Source organism: Pomacea canaliculata, linkage group LG9 (assembly GCF_003073045.1).
Source record: "Pomacea canaliculata isolate SZHN2017 linkage group LG9, ASM307304v1, whole genome shotgun sequence".
NCBI classification, from domain to species: Eukaryota; Metazoa; Mollusca; class Gastropoda; order Architaenioglossa; family Ampullariidae; genus Pomacea; species Pomacea canaliculata.
In genome coordinates, this window is record NC_037598.1 from 8921699 (window position 1) to 8938693 (window position 16995).

Consider the following 16995-nt stretch of genomic DNA (forward strand, 5'->3'; position numbering starts at 1 on the left):
AAGACAAATGTTCTCTTATACGTTTGCATAACGTGACACTGGGGTTTCTACGCAACGCCCGGATTTAGCATATGATTGCTAATCACCGGCGACATCATTTCGTGCGAGAGTGTAATTCACACACGGTTCCAGGCGTACTTAGACATGCAGATGCGTGTTTTCATTTTCAGAAATTGTTGGGTATATATACATATACAGCGTGCTCTCTTGTGAGAGAGAGGGTCACATAACCTACCACCACTCTATGAGACAGTCTTTTTGAACTGGTCTGTTCGGTACAGAAGATCTGCATCCTGTAGCATACTTCCACACTCCCATATCCCCTCCCGCTCATCTGTTTGCTGTCCATCAGCGTTTGCTGCGTTTATCCCCACCTCCCCTTCACTCCTCCCTGGTGTCGTTGGAATTGGAGAAAGCTTTCAGCTGTCATCGCACGCAGTTTCCCAACTGACGACAAGTAATCGAAACGCAAGGAGCGTTGTGCTTAGGCTGTTGGTCCAGCGACCGTGATGATACTGGTGATGTCACTGGGTTTTTCCCTCCGACTCAACGCGTGCCAGTAATGGAACTGTTAGGGTCGCTTGGTCTGCGAAATGGTGGTTGTGGCTCTGCTTGCAAAGCTTGCTGAAGATAACTGTGACGCTGGAGGTCCCGAGATCTTTGACCGCATGTTGTCGCTCTACCACGTGGGCTTGCTCGTGAGGTAAACTTGGTTTCGAGCGTTAGATAGGGGTGGATAGATGGGGAGGCGTTGCCCTCCCGCTTTACTCCAGCGTTTTGACGCTTTATTGATAAAAGGGCTACTGCGGATATTTTTAAAGGAACTCTGTCATTTAGAAAGATATACGTGAAAGGCCCCGTGTCCATACGGCTTCTTGTCAGCGGGGTGGACTAGGATCTGTCTACTTATCGGAAGACCTCAAGTGTGCCAAAGGCTGGGGACGTGTTCTTATACAAGTGCCACTAGCTTATCAACACACGGGTAGAAGGCACAGTCACCTGTTAGAGGTGGGGAATGACTTTTAAGTGCGCCGTATGTCGCCGCAAGGACCACTAGGGTAGGTACCGTCACCGACTGGTTATTGAGTTCTGTTCTCACCTCGTGACTTGTAATTTACGCTCGATTGTTTCAAAGAAGTATTTCCCTCGCACGGTTGGGTGAAAATAAAACTGAACTTTCTCGTTCTGTTAAGAATACAAGCTCGAGCAGATCTCCAATCAGCGACCTGCTGTTGAGCGAACTAAATTTTATGGAAAGCTTCCTACTTGTGAATACATGCTAAAATAATAAACAAACAAAACAACAAAAACATTCCTTCCCCCTCTCCCCCCCCAAAAAAAAAACAAAAACCCGTTTGCAAAGTTAGCAGAAAGAAGCATTGCGACAAAGTTGACAAGTGCAAGGTGTTTGACTACCGGTAATCACAATAAGGGATAGGGTCACCTGATGGTGTCTTGGGCATGAACATGAGCGAATAAAGGGGAAATGAACTCACTCTGCCGGGCTCCAGATTCCCTTGGAGAAAGAAAGTCGGCAAGTGGAGCCTGTGTGAGGGCCAAAGTAGGTGAAACAGCACAGCACGCCATAGAAAAACAAGATGCTTTCTGTCATTGACCGTTTGATGAAAGCGAGGCTTTCCCCGGTCGGTACATGGTGGGAGTTAAGCAGTGCAGTCTGATGACGCGAGGGTGTGAACCATCCCTGATGATGTCGCCATCGTGTCGCTGCTGTTTTTGTCGTCTTTGTGTGTGTGTGCGCGTGAATGCGTCCGCGCGTATACATATGGACTACAGCGGTCGGCAAACATCCCGTTGTAACAAACGTGAAGGTGAGGTCGTTATCGCACGCAAGGACCCCCTCGGGCGACGAGTTATTCTTCTTGGCGGGAGACACGGCTTCTCACCCACCACCCCCACTCACTCACTCCCAACCCTTGCCACGTATCGTATCTATCCTCCCGCAGCTACGGACGCTTCTGATGCTTCGTATCTCATCGAAGCGAAAACAATAAAACGCATGGATGCCTCGGGACATGATGTTATGTGCGCTTTTAATAGACGGCACTGAACGTTTGATCTTGTCACACCTACACCTACACCTGTCCACACCGCTGTGCCTCGACAACGTGAGATTGATGCACATGCTGCTGGACATGCTGCACGTTGCTGTGTAACGACCGCAGAGGTAGAGTGTGGTACATAGTGTGCTTCGTGCTGCGTGTCGCAGTAGGATGGATGTACCTGGTGTTTGGATGCGTGCTGGCATCACCGTGCAGCAGCTGAGGCTGCAATATTTTTCCATCAACCATCATCTCGCGCCCCATCCTCCTCCCCCCCGCTAGTTCACAGCGCCATGTTGTTTCTTGGCCTGCAGGTCTTTCCATGGACAGGCAGTTGTCACGACAGCAAGTTTTCCTGCGTGTTTAGGGAGGAGGATGTAGTTGGAGGCCTGATGACGGTTGCATAGACGTGTTAACGTATTAACTAACAGCCAGTTATAGTCGCTAATAAGTATTTTGAAGGACTGCTATGTGCGTTAGCTTGCAGCTGGCACGATGGTGACCAGACCCCAATTATACAGACAGGTCTGGCTGCGACAAGAATTCAAGTTGGTGTTGTTGTGTCACGATAATGTGTCTACTCCATGACAAAGCACCAGTTTGGTCAGCACGTGACAGGGTTGTAATTTAAACCCTCCGTAGCTAAAAATAGCCTGCGAGGCGAGCGAGGTGTGTCACGGGGCCGACTGGAAGAGGCCGTGACCCTGGCACCAAGAGGAACAGAAGATGGTGGGTGATGGATGATTTATAGGGTCACTGCCAGACTTTTGTTTTACGACCTCAGCCGGTGAGAGGGACACAAGGGTGAGAGGACTTGGAGGCACCAGACTCGAGGGCAGGAAAGTGACATCGAGCACGTGATGAGGTCACGCGTTGACCTCTGGGCCTGACAGCACGGGGGACTTTTCTGTCGGCAGGGGGTGTGGGGCTCTCATTGCTTGCAAACAACAGCAAGAGCTACATATCCCGCTGTTGAAATAAACAAATAAATCATGTCTACTACAAGAAAGATGCTGTCATCGCAGTGATGATTATTCAGTGTAGAAAACAGGAATAATTAACAACAATGATAGATGATGGTTATTATTGCTACTAGAAATATTAAAGATAATCCCAAAATGTTGTTCGAGGCGTGTTACAGACAGCACTTTTATCAGGGTCGGGGTTTTGTTTTGGGGTTTTTTGTGTGTGTGTTTTTCGCGGGCGGTACTCGTTTCATCTTTCCATTCCCAGACCTCTAAGGTACTGGGTACTCCGTGTGGTCACAGATCGTTTCGATCACAACCGAAAGTCGATTCGACTACCGAATATAATAATAAGTTATTCAGTATTTAATGATATATTGGTTTCTCATTGTATATAAAACGAAACTACATTTTTATTCAATACAAATTCGTCACGTGACTTTAATAGGCCAATCACCGTTGTTATCAATGAAAGGTGGACGCTGTTCGAGTATGGCGCATGGCTCTAAGTATGAGCAACAAAAAAAAGAGAGAGAGAAAACATTCTTTCAGTTTAACAGATGAATCGGCATGGTACAGATGTAGGGCTCATCTCCACAAAACAAGCTTGCTTAGTGTACCTTCGAGTGGTTAGTAACACTACACAGCATATCCGTGAATATAATAAGTCGCATTTAGCATTTTTGGAGAGTTGCTTTAATGAATTACAAAGCTGTGTGAAAATACGCCTCCAGCTTACTTTCTGGCCGAGTGAGTCGTGCTAACCTTTAAAAAAAAAAAATTGGGCACATCGCGACACATGCAAATGGAAGCCATACTTAAATATATTGCTTTACCAAAAAAACAAAAATTACTTCTATAAAGCAGCCTCACACACACACACACGAAACGATGAAAGAGCGAAATCGACGTGCGCGTCAGTTCAGGACGATAAAAGAGATGACATCAAAATTCGTGGTCGAATTATCGCGAAGATGAATCTACCCCTCACACACATTTCCGTTTAACAGCTGGTACACCTGGAGGAACGCTGTGCACTGTCCTCCATAGCAGTAGCACGCTAGTTATTATCGTGGAGTGTTTATGTGTATACAATATTAAGGTGCTGTTAATAGTATACAGCCACAGACCTGCCATACCTGTCTGTGGTGTATTTGTAATTGTGGAAAATAACGCTACCAGGTAACGGTTGGTGATAGAAAGTCACCTGTGCCCTGACGGACTCGAGTTCTCCTTTCTCAAGGTGAGAACAGGTAAGCAGCTAGTCGCTGTGCGAAAACAAATGGCGGTTTGTCGTACTCTTGACATTAACCTTTTCTTACCGCACCCTCGACACTGCGGAGTAAATATATATGTACCCTTGTCCAGAATACTCGACCTTTATTCAAGTAAACTTGAACTCAGTAAATCACGCCTGTGTCGACAGAAGTACAACGTCCCACCCTTCCTCCTCTCCTTCCCCTCCCCCTCTCTCTCTCTCAGGTTTGAAACCTTGCTCTTTTGAGTGTAATCTGCTAAGTTTATATTTTTTTACAAGGAGCATTGGATCGTGAAAATCGTTATCATGACGAGAAGGGGAAGTAAAATGAGGAAAGGGTTGTGCTGTTGGTGTGTCCATGTGTAAAAACGCGCCATTAACAAGAAAATAACAGGTCTGTTTGGAGTCTGATGCTTTTAAACTCAGTTGCATTTTGAGGTGCCTTCCGTTAATAGCTTTTTTGACGTTAATGCGTGCAGACGTATGCGCGTGCGTGTCCCTCCCTTGCTCCTATCATACCTTGAATTCGTCCTCGACTCCTTGTTGTCATGCAAGGCACAGCGGATGCGGTTGGTTGGCGCCAGCGGCTCCACTTTTCTTGCTGTCCACAGGGTTTGTAGCTGTAAAGTGAAAGGAGGTCGCTGTCCCTTGTCCTGACCCCGCAAATTCTGCTTCTCCGTTTGGGGATGTAGTGTCAAGCTGTGGCAAAGACTCCCTGGGGTTAATAATAATATACACCAGTATTAGCGACTTTATCCATATAGCTTTGGCTAAGGTCACGGAGTAAATAAACCAATATAGCACAATAATAAAAGCATAAAAATTAGTATCCGCGTGTACAGATTTACAATTCTGGCTATAGCCGTGAAGCTATGGCGAATGTTCCCTGGAGGTAGAGTGCTAAAACCAATATCCGCAATTCTTAACTGTAAAGACAAGACGCTTGGGTTGGGCTTACTCCAATTTGCTGCAGGACAACGACTTGTCCTCCCTCCATTACTCTGGAGTCGTCAGACGGCTGATGGGCGCTGTAGTTGACGTCGCTTCTTGCCATTTCTGGCAAACAACAAAGAGATAATGAAATGGATAAGAAAGATGGGGTAGGTAGGTAGCCGCTTAACGTCATCCTCCCATAAACTACAGCGCTGCATGAGGACATCCTTCAGCGTGCTGAAATCAGCATGGAAAAAAAAAACCTTGCAAAAACACATAATTTTCGCGTAGTAAGCGGACATTACGGTGCCTGTATGCGTGCCAAACGTGATTCCATCACTCGTGCCATCCCAGCCCTATGGCCATAGCCTCGCCTTGGACATCAAGATACCCTGAAGGTGGACAATTCCAGCAGCTGCAAATCTTATTGGCCCCAGTGTCATGATTGTTATGCTTGGAATACGTGTACCGTCCATCATGAATATCCCACAAACCCTAGCGTGCACAGCTGGCAGGAGATATTCCTCATTTTCTCCTCCCTCCCCAAACACACAATCTCCCTCCTCTCAAAGTTATACTAGCTAGGTGTACTACACTTGAGAAGCGATCGAGCTGGTGTTTAGCCAACGGTCAGTACAGAACGACATGCTATCTCTGACCTTTGTAATGGCACGAACTTGTATTACTGGACTGCTGGCAGACGATTTTTTTTTTTTCAGTTAACTGCTAAAACGAGGCATGAGATTACAAAGCTTCCGGTTTAGTCACATTCATTGTTTAGGCTCGCCGAGACTGACAGCGGAGAACTTTGCCAGCGGCCAAGCGTTGGTCTCGGCAGACAGCAATCCGCCTGTACACGTCCATGGTAATGGCAAACCCACAAAAGCCGCTTAGGTGAGCTTTCAGCATGTGGCTGCGGGCTAAGCGGGGCGCTCGGAAAAAACTCCAAGGCAGACAAACTTTACGACTTGGCGTTTCCGGTCTCGGGGGTCACGACCTCGTGGACTCCGAAAACCGCGTCATCGGGGAGGAGAGAAATGGTGACGAAAGGAGGAGGATAAAGGCGCCTGGGCGCATGCGCAGATATAGTTAACGGGCAAATCGACTTCTTGACGTTCAAATGTATGTTCCTTAATGCAGGGAGGGGGTGTTGAGTGACGATATTTCGGACTGATTTCTGGACAGTTTTCAGTTGGCGTGACCGCGAGGTTCGACTTTGTCACTGCGATGGCGCCCTCATCTCCTGAGTAACGAAATACACGACGATTTCGTTTTGTGGTGGAGGGGGAGGCGGGTTAGTGCTTGGAGTTTAGAGGACATGGAGTCGGTGTGAAACCTCGGGCAAGGAAGGGTGGGTGGAATTGGTGTTTTACGCCGAGCCAACAGCTAAGGCTATATCACAAACAGATGCCACAAGGGAGGGAGAAAAATACACGACGCTGCCCCGCCATTGTCACCTTCCAGCATTGAATGCTTGCATCGCCCTGAGCAGCGCGTGTCCTCCTCTGACAAATTCTGCGGCCATCCATTTCCCGATTTACGAAGACAAAGAAAAAAAAACCTCTTTAAACCCACCAAACCGGCATGTTCGGCTGACTACAGACGTTTGATTCCTCTTTTGAGGCGCGTGCCAAGGCGGAGTTTCCGGAGCGCGACGGTCAAAGAGCAAGAGGATTAGCGCCATCCAGGGTCGCGTGCCGCTGGACCACTCTCCCTTCCAGACTCCTGTCCTGCCATGACCTGCAGCGAGAAAAGCCTCCAGACTGCGTCTAGCGCATGCGCAAGCCTGGGCATCGCCAGTCGCTGTAAGCTAATCACCAGTTATCACGCATCGCAAGTTCTCCTTCCCGCGACAAAGGGAAAAAATCGTCAACCACCTCAGCGATTTTTTTTTTTTTCCTCACGAATACATTTAAATCGCTCCCATCTCGGTGTGGTGTTTACCAGGCAGTCCGAACGGGAGGACACCCCAACCGGCGGAATTTGTAAGAAGGATCGGTGGAGAGCTTAAGGAAGTTTTTTCTGCAAATTCTGCAAACATTCCTCGCCGTAACTGCCAGATTTTATAAGCGGTTTATTTTTAAAACAAGCGCCAACTGGTGTTTTGGCTCGCCTAGTCGTGGAAAACCGTTTGTGAGTCATCGGCCGCCTGCAAGAGCCACGTCACGGATGGCTGGTAAGGCCTACAATTTGTGGCTGTGAAAGTCAACCTGAACGCGATCGCGCGCCAATCTCGTGCCTTGGAGGTAAACTTCTAACAGGCTATCCATTATTAACAGTTCGTCCACGTATGCTGACACCTATTTATTTGGTGACCGACACTAGCGTTCTGTGAGATAACTGTCTGAGATGATAGATTATATATACACACTTTTCTTTTAATTTGCTGTTGGTGTTAACAGCCGGGGAGGGGGAAAGGGGAGTTTTTACGCCGAGCCAGCAACTAAGGCCATCATATCACGACAAGCAGCCAGCTCTGTCAACAGATGCCACATGCAGATGAAAAAAAAATTGGGTGCCCGAGACGAGAGCCGAAGCCAAGATGGTCAACCTTTACTGTATTGGTGACAGGTGCTAACCATTGCGCCACCGGACCGTCCAGCTTACAGAGGAGGGCGCACGCGCACATGTAGATGGAGAAAACAGTTTGCAACTTTGCGATGAAAGAAAATAGTTACCTGAATTTATTTTATTTCGCATGTTCGACCACCGTATGGACGTGATCAGTGAAGCTCGCCGTAGTCAAGCTTGGTCTTGTCCTCACATCTGAGAATGTCGCAGCTTGGACCAGTGGTTCTGTCGCGTTTGTTGGTGTTTGCATTCCGTGTGCACATAGGTTGCACGCATTGTCAACGGGGCAGGATGGCAAATAATGCTCGGCTTGTCCATTCCGCCGACAAAATAATTTTAGTTCGCACGCGTGTTGAAGGGTGATGGAGTTTACATTTCCATTTACGGCCATGCGAGGTTGTGGGTGGCGATGGAAGACGTGGGCGGTCGTGCCATTGAACGTGGTGCATGTCCCCCGCCCCCTTCCATCATGGCCGTCCATAAAACAGAACTCTCTCAAAGAATGATGCAATATGCACGCGCGTTCATCGCTGGCTCAACAACACATGCCATCAGTATACTAATCGTACCCACGCACGCACCCTGCTTCTGTAGGGTGACCCTCCGATGCCATCGCAGTTTGACATCTGTGGCACCGACCTCCGGGGTTGTACTATCGGAACATTTGACTGCGCCAACCTTTGGCCCAATTCTCTGATACGTTTTTAAGCGCACCGTACAGGACAGACGATAACAAGAATAAAAGAAACTGTGATAACGCCGCTGTTCACCACACAGTCGCAGATTACATACCGAGCTGTCGGACCTTCTGGCGCACCTGACTGTACCCGACTATCGCATTCTTATCGCAGGACTTCGTCATTTCAAAGTATTGCTACCTGCCACAATTGACAACATTGTCGTTATTCCAGATGTCCTCTGAATGTGAACGGAAAGTGTTCACTGTTCAGTCTGGCGCCTTAAGATGCAAAGCTGACCACACCCACATCCCGGTGCACGTCAGTACGCATGCGCGAAAAGCTGACGTCATGTGCCTTGACTTATGGCAAACAGCACTGGCCAAAGGTTTCTACACTTCACATTCTCGAGAAGAGAGCCAGTGTGGCTAGGGGTGGGGGAGTGAATTTTATGATTGATTGCTTTGCCCAACGTTTATGACTGGTGTCAGTGGTGATCATTTCCTATCACGTCTACATGCAATTCTCCGCTGTTTTTTCTTACAAGCTGAACAATTAAAACACGTTACAGGTTGAAAGCAAGAAGCTTTGCACATTGGCCGCCTGAACTTTTCAACTTCAGCAGTACGCGTCTGCGGGCCAGATCATTCGGTGTAAACGAGTAAAACGAAAGGAACAAACCGACTCCCATACCCACCATACTTTTTTTTCGGGAGGGGAGGCAGTGTGGAAGATGTGTTGGAGGGGAAGGAAAGGACACGTGGGGCCTATTAGTCATGTTACGACGGCAGTCGCAGTTGTCTTTCCTAGCCATTAATTTGCCGGGTTGTTTTGCTGTTTCCCCATCTCTCGGCGAAAGGACTAGAAAATGTGTCATGTGCATCGCTGCTGTTGTTATGAGGAGAGAAAGAGGAAGATTACTACTTTTTGCTGTTTAAAAGAAATTTAACCTCACCTTCGTCAACTCAGACGTAGTCCTGGCTGTTAGGAGGTGACTTAGTCACTGCTCGGGTCGTTTTGATGACGCTGGACGGGAGGTGAAGGCAGTGCTCGTCGCTTGTTTCTGTGGAGGCTTGCGAGGGCGGGCTGCATGCTCGGGTCGACGACACACAGGGTCAGCGTCACCCTCATCCTGTTTCTTGTCGTCTGCTTGGTCGCCTTTCTGTCTGTCTCTCCCGCTGAAGGCAAGTCACACATCCCCCAAGTCGTAGGGCCAGTTGCTGGAAGGTAGTCGCACAGGTGAATCCAGGGCGGGGCGCTGCTCTTTGAGGTCGCTCGCCTGTGCTGGCTTGCTGCAGGGGAGAAGAAGACGACGACGGCGGCTTTTTTTATCCCATTTCTCACCTCCCACCCATCCATCCACCCACTTTGCCCGTGACGCAAAGCTAGCTTGCCAGCATCCCTTCTCCGTTCGTGCGAACAGCGACGCACGACTGTGGCAGGCCTCGTGCAGGACGCGCCGGTCTGTGTGTCCTCAGCTGACGCAGCCGTGACCCGGGGTGTTGCGTGCCCTTCCCCGAGCGACGGGTGAGAGAATTTGCAGCGTTTTGTGGCTCTGTATGAATTAGAGCGGGCGTGTGCTGCGAGACTGACCCTGAAAACCATCCTCCTGAATCTTGCTGCCGTGGGCTGAAACTGTAATGTCGTAGTCGTCACCCTTTTCAGAGAGTGTCGCGTGGCGTTTCAACAACAGCGAAGTGTTGCACGGCACGATCAAACAAGTTCTGTTGGTCTGGGATGACTGATCTTCTACACAAGGAGCCAGGAGACGACGACATTTAAAAGACAAACTACCACCACGTCCACTGACGACGATTAGAGAGATTTACGGCAGCACAACAAACGGAGTGTTAACTTCAGAGCGACAGAGAGGAGGAAATATTTTTTTAAATCTGTCTCTCCTCCCCGCACCCTTTTTTTTCTCGCTGAGGACCACAACCGCTGGTTTTCCTTGTCGCTGACGTTGTGTGTGCGGCGGCGTTGTATGCGTGTGGCCGCCGCTACCATCACCAGCCCCCGTCACTACTACCTCCACCCACTACGTGCGTTCGCCGCGCTTCACCGCTGCCTGCTGCTGTCGCCGCCTGGCGGTCTTGTCCGGTGCAAAGGGGAGTAAGTAGGCTTGGTGCGCGCGTTCGGGCGGCAGACGTCAGCCCGCACTCTCTTTCCTCGCCTCGACTTGCTCGTGCATAAACCTGTTGATGACGTCGCCCCATCGGCGGGCCGCCAGACACGCTTCCTCCTCGTCGTCCGCTGGCCTGTCCCCCACGTCCTGTCTTGTCTCGCGCACTGCGACTCCTTCGGAGGGAGGGAGAGATCGAGCTGACGGTTTTCGTAGAGCTTAGGATCGAGCGCAGGCTTGTCAGTGACCGCACCAGTGAGGAGGACGACTGGGCCGGATCCCACTTTTTAGTTCTACAGGTACTCGTGTGTCAGGTTCCTGCTTGACTTTGCGGGAGGCAAAGTAGTGACAGCAACCACCATGGCAAACTTGATGCCCCTGCTCAGTCGGTCGAGGCGGCCCTCGGCTATGATCGAAGAGCGCGAGGTTAAAGCCGTGAAGGTAAGACTCTTGAGGACCACACTCATGTTATCATCGTCTCTCTTTTTTGTTTTTCTCCCATTTTCTTTTATGTTTTTTTTTCAAGTTTAAGTTTTCATCTTTAACTGCTATTGAATGTCGCTCAATTCTTCTATGAGGACAAACTTAATACAGCACATTGACGTGGTTGGTCGAGTCCAGGCTGTGACTCCCCTCCACTCCCGTTGTCAGGGTAAACACCAGTCCCTTCACACCTTGGTTATATTCTCCATCCTTGTACCCGTGTCGAGATGATTTGCGCAGGAAACTTGGTATATAAGCTTCTTTATTTTTTATTTTTTTTTTTTATATCATCGCATCTTTCATCTTGCATTCAACCCCTGCAGCCCTGTCTGCCCCCACCCCCAATGCCTGCTACTCAACCCTCACTAACCACTCGCGCTTCCTCCTCAGTGCCGTAGCCGATGCCAGTTAATTTGCTGTCTATTTTTAGCCGGCCGGCCACGTGTTAAGTAAGCATGGTGTGACCTTTTATAAGATGAGGCTCTGATAATATGTATCGGTGTCCCCCACCCCTATCACTAGCTCCCACCCTCCGACTAGAAGAAGCAGAACGCGATACGTATCGCTGATGCACGTAAACATACTGCTACAGCTGTTGCTCGTGATGATGAGAGTGATGATCGTGATGGTAGCGGCTTTGATGCTTGGTTTTTACTGCTTTTCGAATGCCCGCTTCTTAAACTGCGGGTTGCCGTTGATATGTTCCCGTAAAGAGATTAAAGGTGTTGAGATACGTTGGTGTGTGTGAGAGAGAGGGAGGGGGAGAAAGCGGGGAGGGAACTGTTTCATTTGCAGTTGCTGTCGCCTGAGGCTTGATGCACAGGCTCAGTTTGCGCACGCCCCGTTAAACCTCCGTGCTGCTCACCTGTAGAAGACCCGTGAGCTCGCGTCATTGACCTCTGACATGTAGGCGCAGCTTTGCGGCGCTTGGCCGCTCTGTCAGCATGTGCCGCCTGCTGTGGCGCTTCTTACAAACTGGCTTATTTGTCCAAACATTACCTGGTCACCGTTTGTAAACCTCTTGCTGCGGAGGAATAGGGGAGGAGTTGTTCATCGTGACCTTAGCTGCAGTCTGAACTGCGAGACCAGTTGGTCGTTGGGTTTATTGACCTTTTGTCAACAGTTCTTGGCCTTTTCACTGGCTGATTTGTGGATAATTTTTTGCTTATCCCAGTTTCGTTTCGCTTCTGACGTCTTGCGTCCTTTGCCCGCTCTTATATGCTAAACCGAATGCTTTTATTTTGAAAGATTTTTTACCAGAAGCTAATGCTTAAAATCTCTTCCGTTCGCGAGACAGAAGGTTTTGGACGTCAAGCAGCGAACTCTTCCGGTAGTGGAAAGGGGGATAACTTCGTAGGCGGGGAAAAGATGAGACTGTTTCAAACTGAAAGCCTGACAGTGTTTCACTGGTGGTGCGTGCCAAGGAGAAGTGCTACAATAAACGCCCATTTCTACCTGAAGTTTGGAACATGTCATTTTGTGGAATGTGACTGTTGAAGGCCTACGCTTCTAAACAAGGTGGCCTCGAAAGCCTCGGGCCCGCTCCGAAATTTATCCAAGCGTTTTACTTTATATTTTATATAAATTTTGCAGGCCACTAGAAGATGCGAGACTGTATAAGGTCAACTTATACTAAATAGAAACGATATAAACAGTCTTAATTTTTTTTTTCGGTTTTCCATCAACATTACATTGTCAGCAGGAATTGAATGCAATAAATATCAAGTTGTTTTCTGAAAAGTTTTAAAAATTGCTTGTCCTTGCTTTTCAAAAAATGTTTTGACAAACATGGTAGTTTTTTGTTTTTTTAAATTGTTCATCGTATGATAACGCCTTTTATTATATCCATAAATTGTTCTGGTCATGCCACTGACGGGTCCTTCAGACGCACCTGTATCATCTTGTTCTCCCAGGAGCTGTCTTACACAACGGTTCTTTTGTTCATCTGTCGTCACCTCAGGCTGTCCGTTAGCAGCAGGTGAAAACGAAAGAAAGCTGGCGGTCGGGTACTTAAGCGGGTACAATTTCAAATATCGATCTTGCGATGCCACACGGACGCCTCGTTCACCTGACTTGTCAGTTATTTGGCTCCTGGTTAGCGTGGCGCCCGTAGATAAGGTAGTACGATAGATTGAGTTCGTTGTGCTGAACTACTCTCACTCCTGTACGCCGTCCTCTGTTGACCGGTGCCGCCCTCTCGGCTTCATAAGTCCTGTCCCTTTCCATCGTCTCAAAAACTTGTCAGCAGACTTGTACCACTGCTTCATAACTACGACCTGAAGACTAAACTGACAGCACGGTAGAAACTAGGCATTCCTTACACAGGCCGACGGCAACTCAAGAAAGACCTGCTTGTGTTTGTATCGCCGTTACAGCCCGTTGGGCGTGGCTGCTGTTACTAATCATCTCTTGTTTTTATGGTCAGACCCCCTACTGTCCATAAGAGACGGTTCTGTGTTTCTACCTGGATAGTGTGCTTGTATAACTTTACAGAGAGTAGGATTGCGGTGAATGATTCATGAGGTGAAAAGGTCGCCAACAAAAGGTTCCGTTACTTTCATCGGACGTAGCGCAGATGTTTTTTCGGAGCGACAAACCCTGGCAAATTCCTGCCTGGCAAGAGGACAAAACACTTGTAAATGTCTTCTTTGTAACCCCTCAAACTCATCTTCCTGTGTGCTGGGGGGAGAGGGGTTAATAAGTAAACTAAGCTAAATGTTTTTTTAAGCCCGATGCCAATGGTACGACTGATGTAACATTGTTTCGGAAGTAAAGTGGAGCGTTTATAGCCTGCGCCTCGAGGTGTGCAGAGAGCAATTTCCAGCGCATCAACTACAGACCCAATTCTCCCTTATTTGCACAAACATAAAACTAATGAAAAGCCCACGGTACCATTTGTAATTATAAATGAGTGACCTGCCGCGTCCCTATACTTGACACCGTCGCTGTTACGGACACTGCAGAAATTATTCACAACGCGCGCGCGCGCTCGCACTCACACCAACACACAAATTCGCGTGACCATACGGACATTCGTTGTTGTCAAATTAAATTCGAGGAGACAGGTCGTCCCCTAGTTGGTGGATCACTGGCGAACAGAAGACATTTGCATGTGAAATTACAGGTTCCTGCTTCCTTGTGACTTTGACGTGTGCGTCACGGGCAGCAGGCTGGGAGGTGGGAGGGCAAGCGAGGGGGAGAAACGAGGTCTGTGACAGGGAAGACTGTGGCCGGGGGGTGGAATGGGAGCTTTGCATGGTGTCACGGGTTCGCGAGATTTTTGCTGCTAGAAGACAGATAAGTTGTGGTGCCACACGTGCATCAACTGCTTTGTTTTCCTCTAAGAACAGTAGGCAGTTCATGTGGCAAACACAAGTACCAGGACCAGGCCATTTTGTCTCGTTGTTTTTTCGTGAGAGAGAGAGAGGGCGGTCAGAAACTCTAGGGAAAAGCTTCAGAATGCGAACAGATACCGTCATCTTATCTACCCTTCCATGGAGACACAGACACGTTTCTCAAACATAGAAAACAGCTCCTAAATCGATCAGCGCCCCGCCTAACCACTCTCCCCCTCCTAGGAAATATGCTGGAAGGGTGGAGGTAGAGGAGGAATCCAGTTGTGCAGGCGCGTTTATTGTCTTAAGACCGAGCGGAAGCGGTTCATATGGCATCGTATCAATAGTGCTGTGTTCAGGAACGGTACCGCCCTTAATCTTCTTACCATCCAGGTTTCTTGCTGTAGATGGGTCACTGTTTCGATCAGATTCAGCGGGGAAGAGAAGGGGTTGGGTGGGGTGGTGGCATGCAGCAAGTTGCCCTACTGGATGCCGGGGAAAGTCGTGTCTAATGAAAGCTTGGTTTGTAGGGGAGGGGCTAAACTCGTAAGAAATTCTCCATAAACTTTCCGCCTTTGTCGTGCAATTTATTACGGCCGGAAGTTGTGGCATAAAATGTGGGGTGGGGATGGATTGTACACTTTCGGGTCTGAGATTTTGTACAGAAAATGATACCTTTACCGCATTGTGGTTAAAGGCACGTGTATGTATGAAGAAGATGAGGAAACGTGTATGCAACCCCACCCAGACCGAGTATCTAGACAAAGCCTGAGCGTGGATTGACAGATGCTTGTCCTTGGTGCCCGGCTTGCCTGTTCTCTTTTGATCAGTGCGCGCACGGGAATATTTCTGAACGATTCATTAAAAGGAAAAAAATCGCTCTGGAATAAAGCGGAAAAAAAATGGTCATAACGAGAGCGGTGGCTTTGGTGCGGCTGCCAGCATTTTATCACAGCCTAGTTATCACTGGCATGACAGTACTCGCTTAGTTGGGTCAATCAGGGCGCGCGGAGCCCACACGCCAGTTTATGGGGGATTATTTTTTTTATTTTTTTAAAGCGGAAACTGAACGGACTTGTTATTGAAAAATCCCACCCCTCTCGGCCCCCAATCCTCTTTGCGGAACAGCGAGGCTTTTAATGGTGGGGAGGCCGCAAAGAGCGCTCGCTAAACATGACATCGCGCCAGACAACTCTAACACCTCAGTGCGGTTATCTCCCTGCAATCGCACTGCGCCAGCACCGACTGTTGGTTGCCAGGTGTCACGTGGCGAGGTCCGGCTCGGTGCGCATGTCCTCGTCTGCTGGTGCTGGACCGCAGATATGGCCGCTGTCGTTGAACGGCGAGCTTGTGGCGGGCGTGGCAGGGACGCAGGGCGCCTATAGCTGCTGGTTATTATTTCCTGCAGTGCGCATGACCGCAGAGGACGAGCGTGGGTCATCATGATGAGCGCTTGTGCTTTAAATTTTTATGCACAGACCTACATTACGTAAATGAAGGTCCGTGATTTTATGCGCTGATCTTCGTTAAGTGGACGGCTGTCTATCACCTGCTAATAACAGGACAAACTCTCGCTGCAAGCCGTGCATAAACAATAGCGAGCCTATCCAGTCTGTTTTACAACGAAATATATTTTTTGTTTTCGACAAAAATTTACAGAATAGAAATTTATGTTCAGCGAATATGTATTCACGTCTAGAATTCGACCCCAAGACAACCACAGCGCGTGAAACTGGAGAGGATGAGTCTCTGGGGCCTTCGCTGGCATTTGCTGGATCACGTGATCAGAGTCCGCAGTCCAGTAGAAATATGCGTTCTTCATTGTACAGCAAAATCGGTAGAGCTTGGAAATCTTTTATTTATACACATAGCTACTAGTGTAATAACATCAACATTGAAGACTTGGTGGTAAGAGGTCACATGGACGACTTTGGGTGTATTAAATGCTGACTTTGAATCCACGTCGTTGTCATGCACCCAACTCTAACATTGTACACACGCATGTAGGTTTTAAAAAATATTTATAGATATATATTTAAAAAAATCAGTTACGGTTTCTGATCATGAAGGTTTAGCCTTTTAGAAAAGGGTCCTCTCAGTCTCAAAATTGAATAGAAAAGAAACATGATGTTGAAATAAAAAACGCATCCAATGGAACTATCTGGTTATATGTAAACACACCTATAAGTGACACATGGAGTATGTACTGAACGACGAAGAGGGCAAGAACTTGAGGGGAGATGGGGGACAGAAAAGGGTTTAGATTTCTACCATTGCGACCAGCATGGGAGACAACAAGGATATCGACCGGTGAGCTGTTTGTTTTCAAAATCCTCGCATTCAAATAATAACCATCATCGTCTTCACCTTTGATTAACAGAGAGAATGTAGTTAACATCTGGGTGTTCGCGTGTCGACAACTGATATTTTGCTAGAACACAAACAAGCCTGGTGCTGTGGCCTGCCCCACAAAACTCCGGCATCATGCTGGGCCTGCGGACAAGGAGGACAGAGAGCTGCGTGTTGATACACGTCTGCTGGGTGCGAGAAAAAGTCATTGCTGTGGAAATGTGGGAAGAAAAGTAAGCCTG

At 48.3% G+C, this 16995-nt stretch overlaps 2 protein-coding genes across 25 annotated transcripts in view; one reads left to right on the top strand and one right to left on the bottom strand.

Annotated features, from left to right (window-relative positions):
* The window catches only part of LOC112571897, a 60443-nt gene that overhangs the window by 25891 nt on the left and 17557 nt on the right, over nt 1-16995 (bottom strand). For 8 of the 16 annotated variants that reach the window (XR_003100907.1, XR_003100906.1, XM_025251273.1 and 5 more), the window contains 2 exons: nt 5211-5339; nt 4803-4998 (listed from right to left, as the gene is read on the bottom strand). Coding sequence is in view for 6 of the 16 variants with exons in the window: in XM_025251273.1 (XP_025107058.1) it covers nt 4803-4998; nt 5211-5339 (325 nt within the window). In the remaining 10 variants the exon portion in view is untranslated. Of the gene's footprint in view, nt 1-4802; nt 4999-5210; nt 5340-7894; nt 9394-9419; nt 9558-16995 lie in introns of those variants that run through there. The other 8 variants (XR_003100909.1, XR_003100908.1, XR_003100913.1 and 5 more) reach the window with 7 other exon arrangements.
* Nucleotides 1-16995, top strand: part of LOC112571894 (S-adenosylhomocysteine hydrolase-like protein 1) — a 104110-nt gene that overhangs the window by 8927 nt on the left and 78188 nt on the right. For 3 of the 9 annotated variants that reach the window (XM_025251260.1, XM_025251261.1, XM_025251263.1), the window contains exon 1: nt 10898-11027. The exons of the other annotated variants lie outside the window; for them this stretch is intronic. In XM_025251260.1, coding sequence (XP_025107045.1) covers nt 10947-11027 — 81 coding nt within the window. In that variant the 5' untranslated portion in view covers nt 10898-10946. Of the gene's footprint in view, nt 1-10897; nt 11028-16995 lie in introns of those variants that run through there. 9 annotated transcript variants of the gene reach the window in all.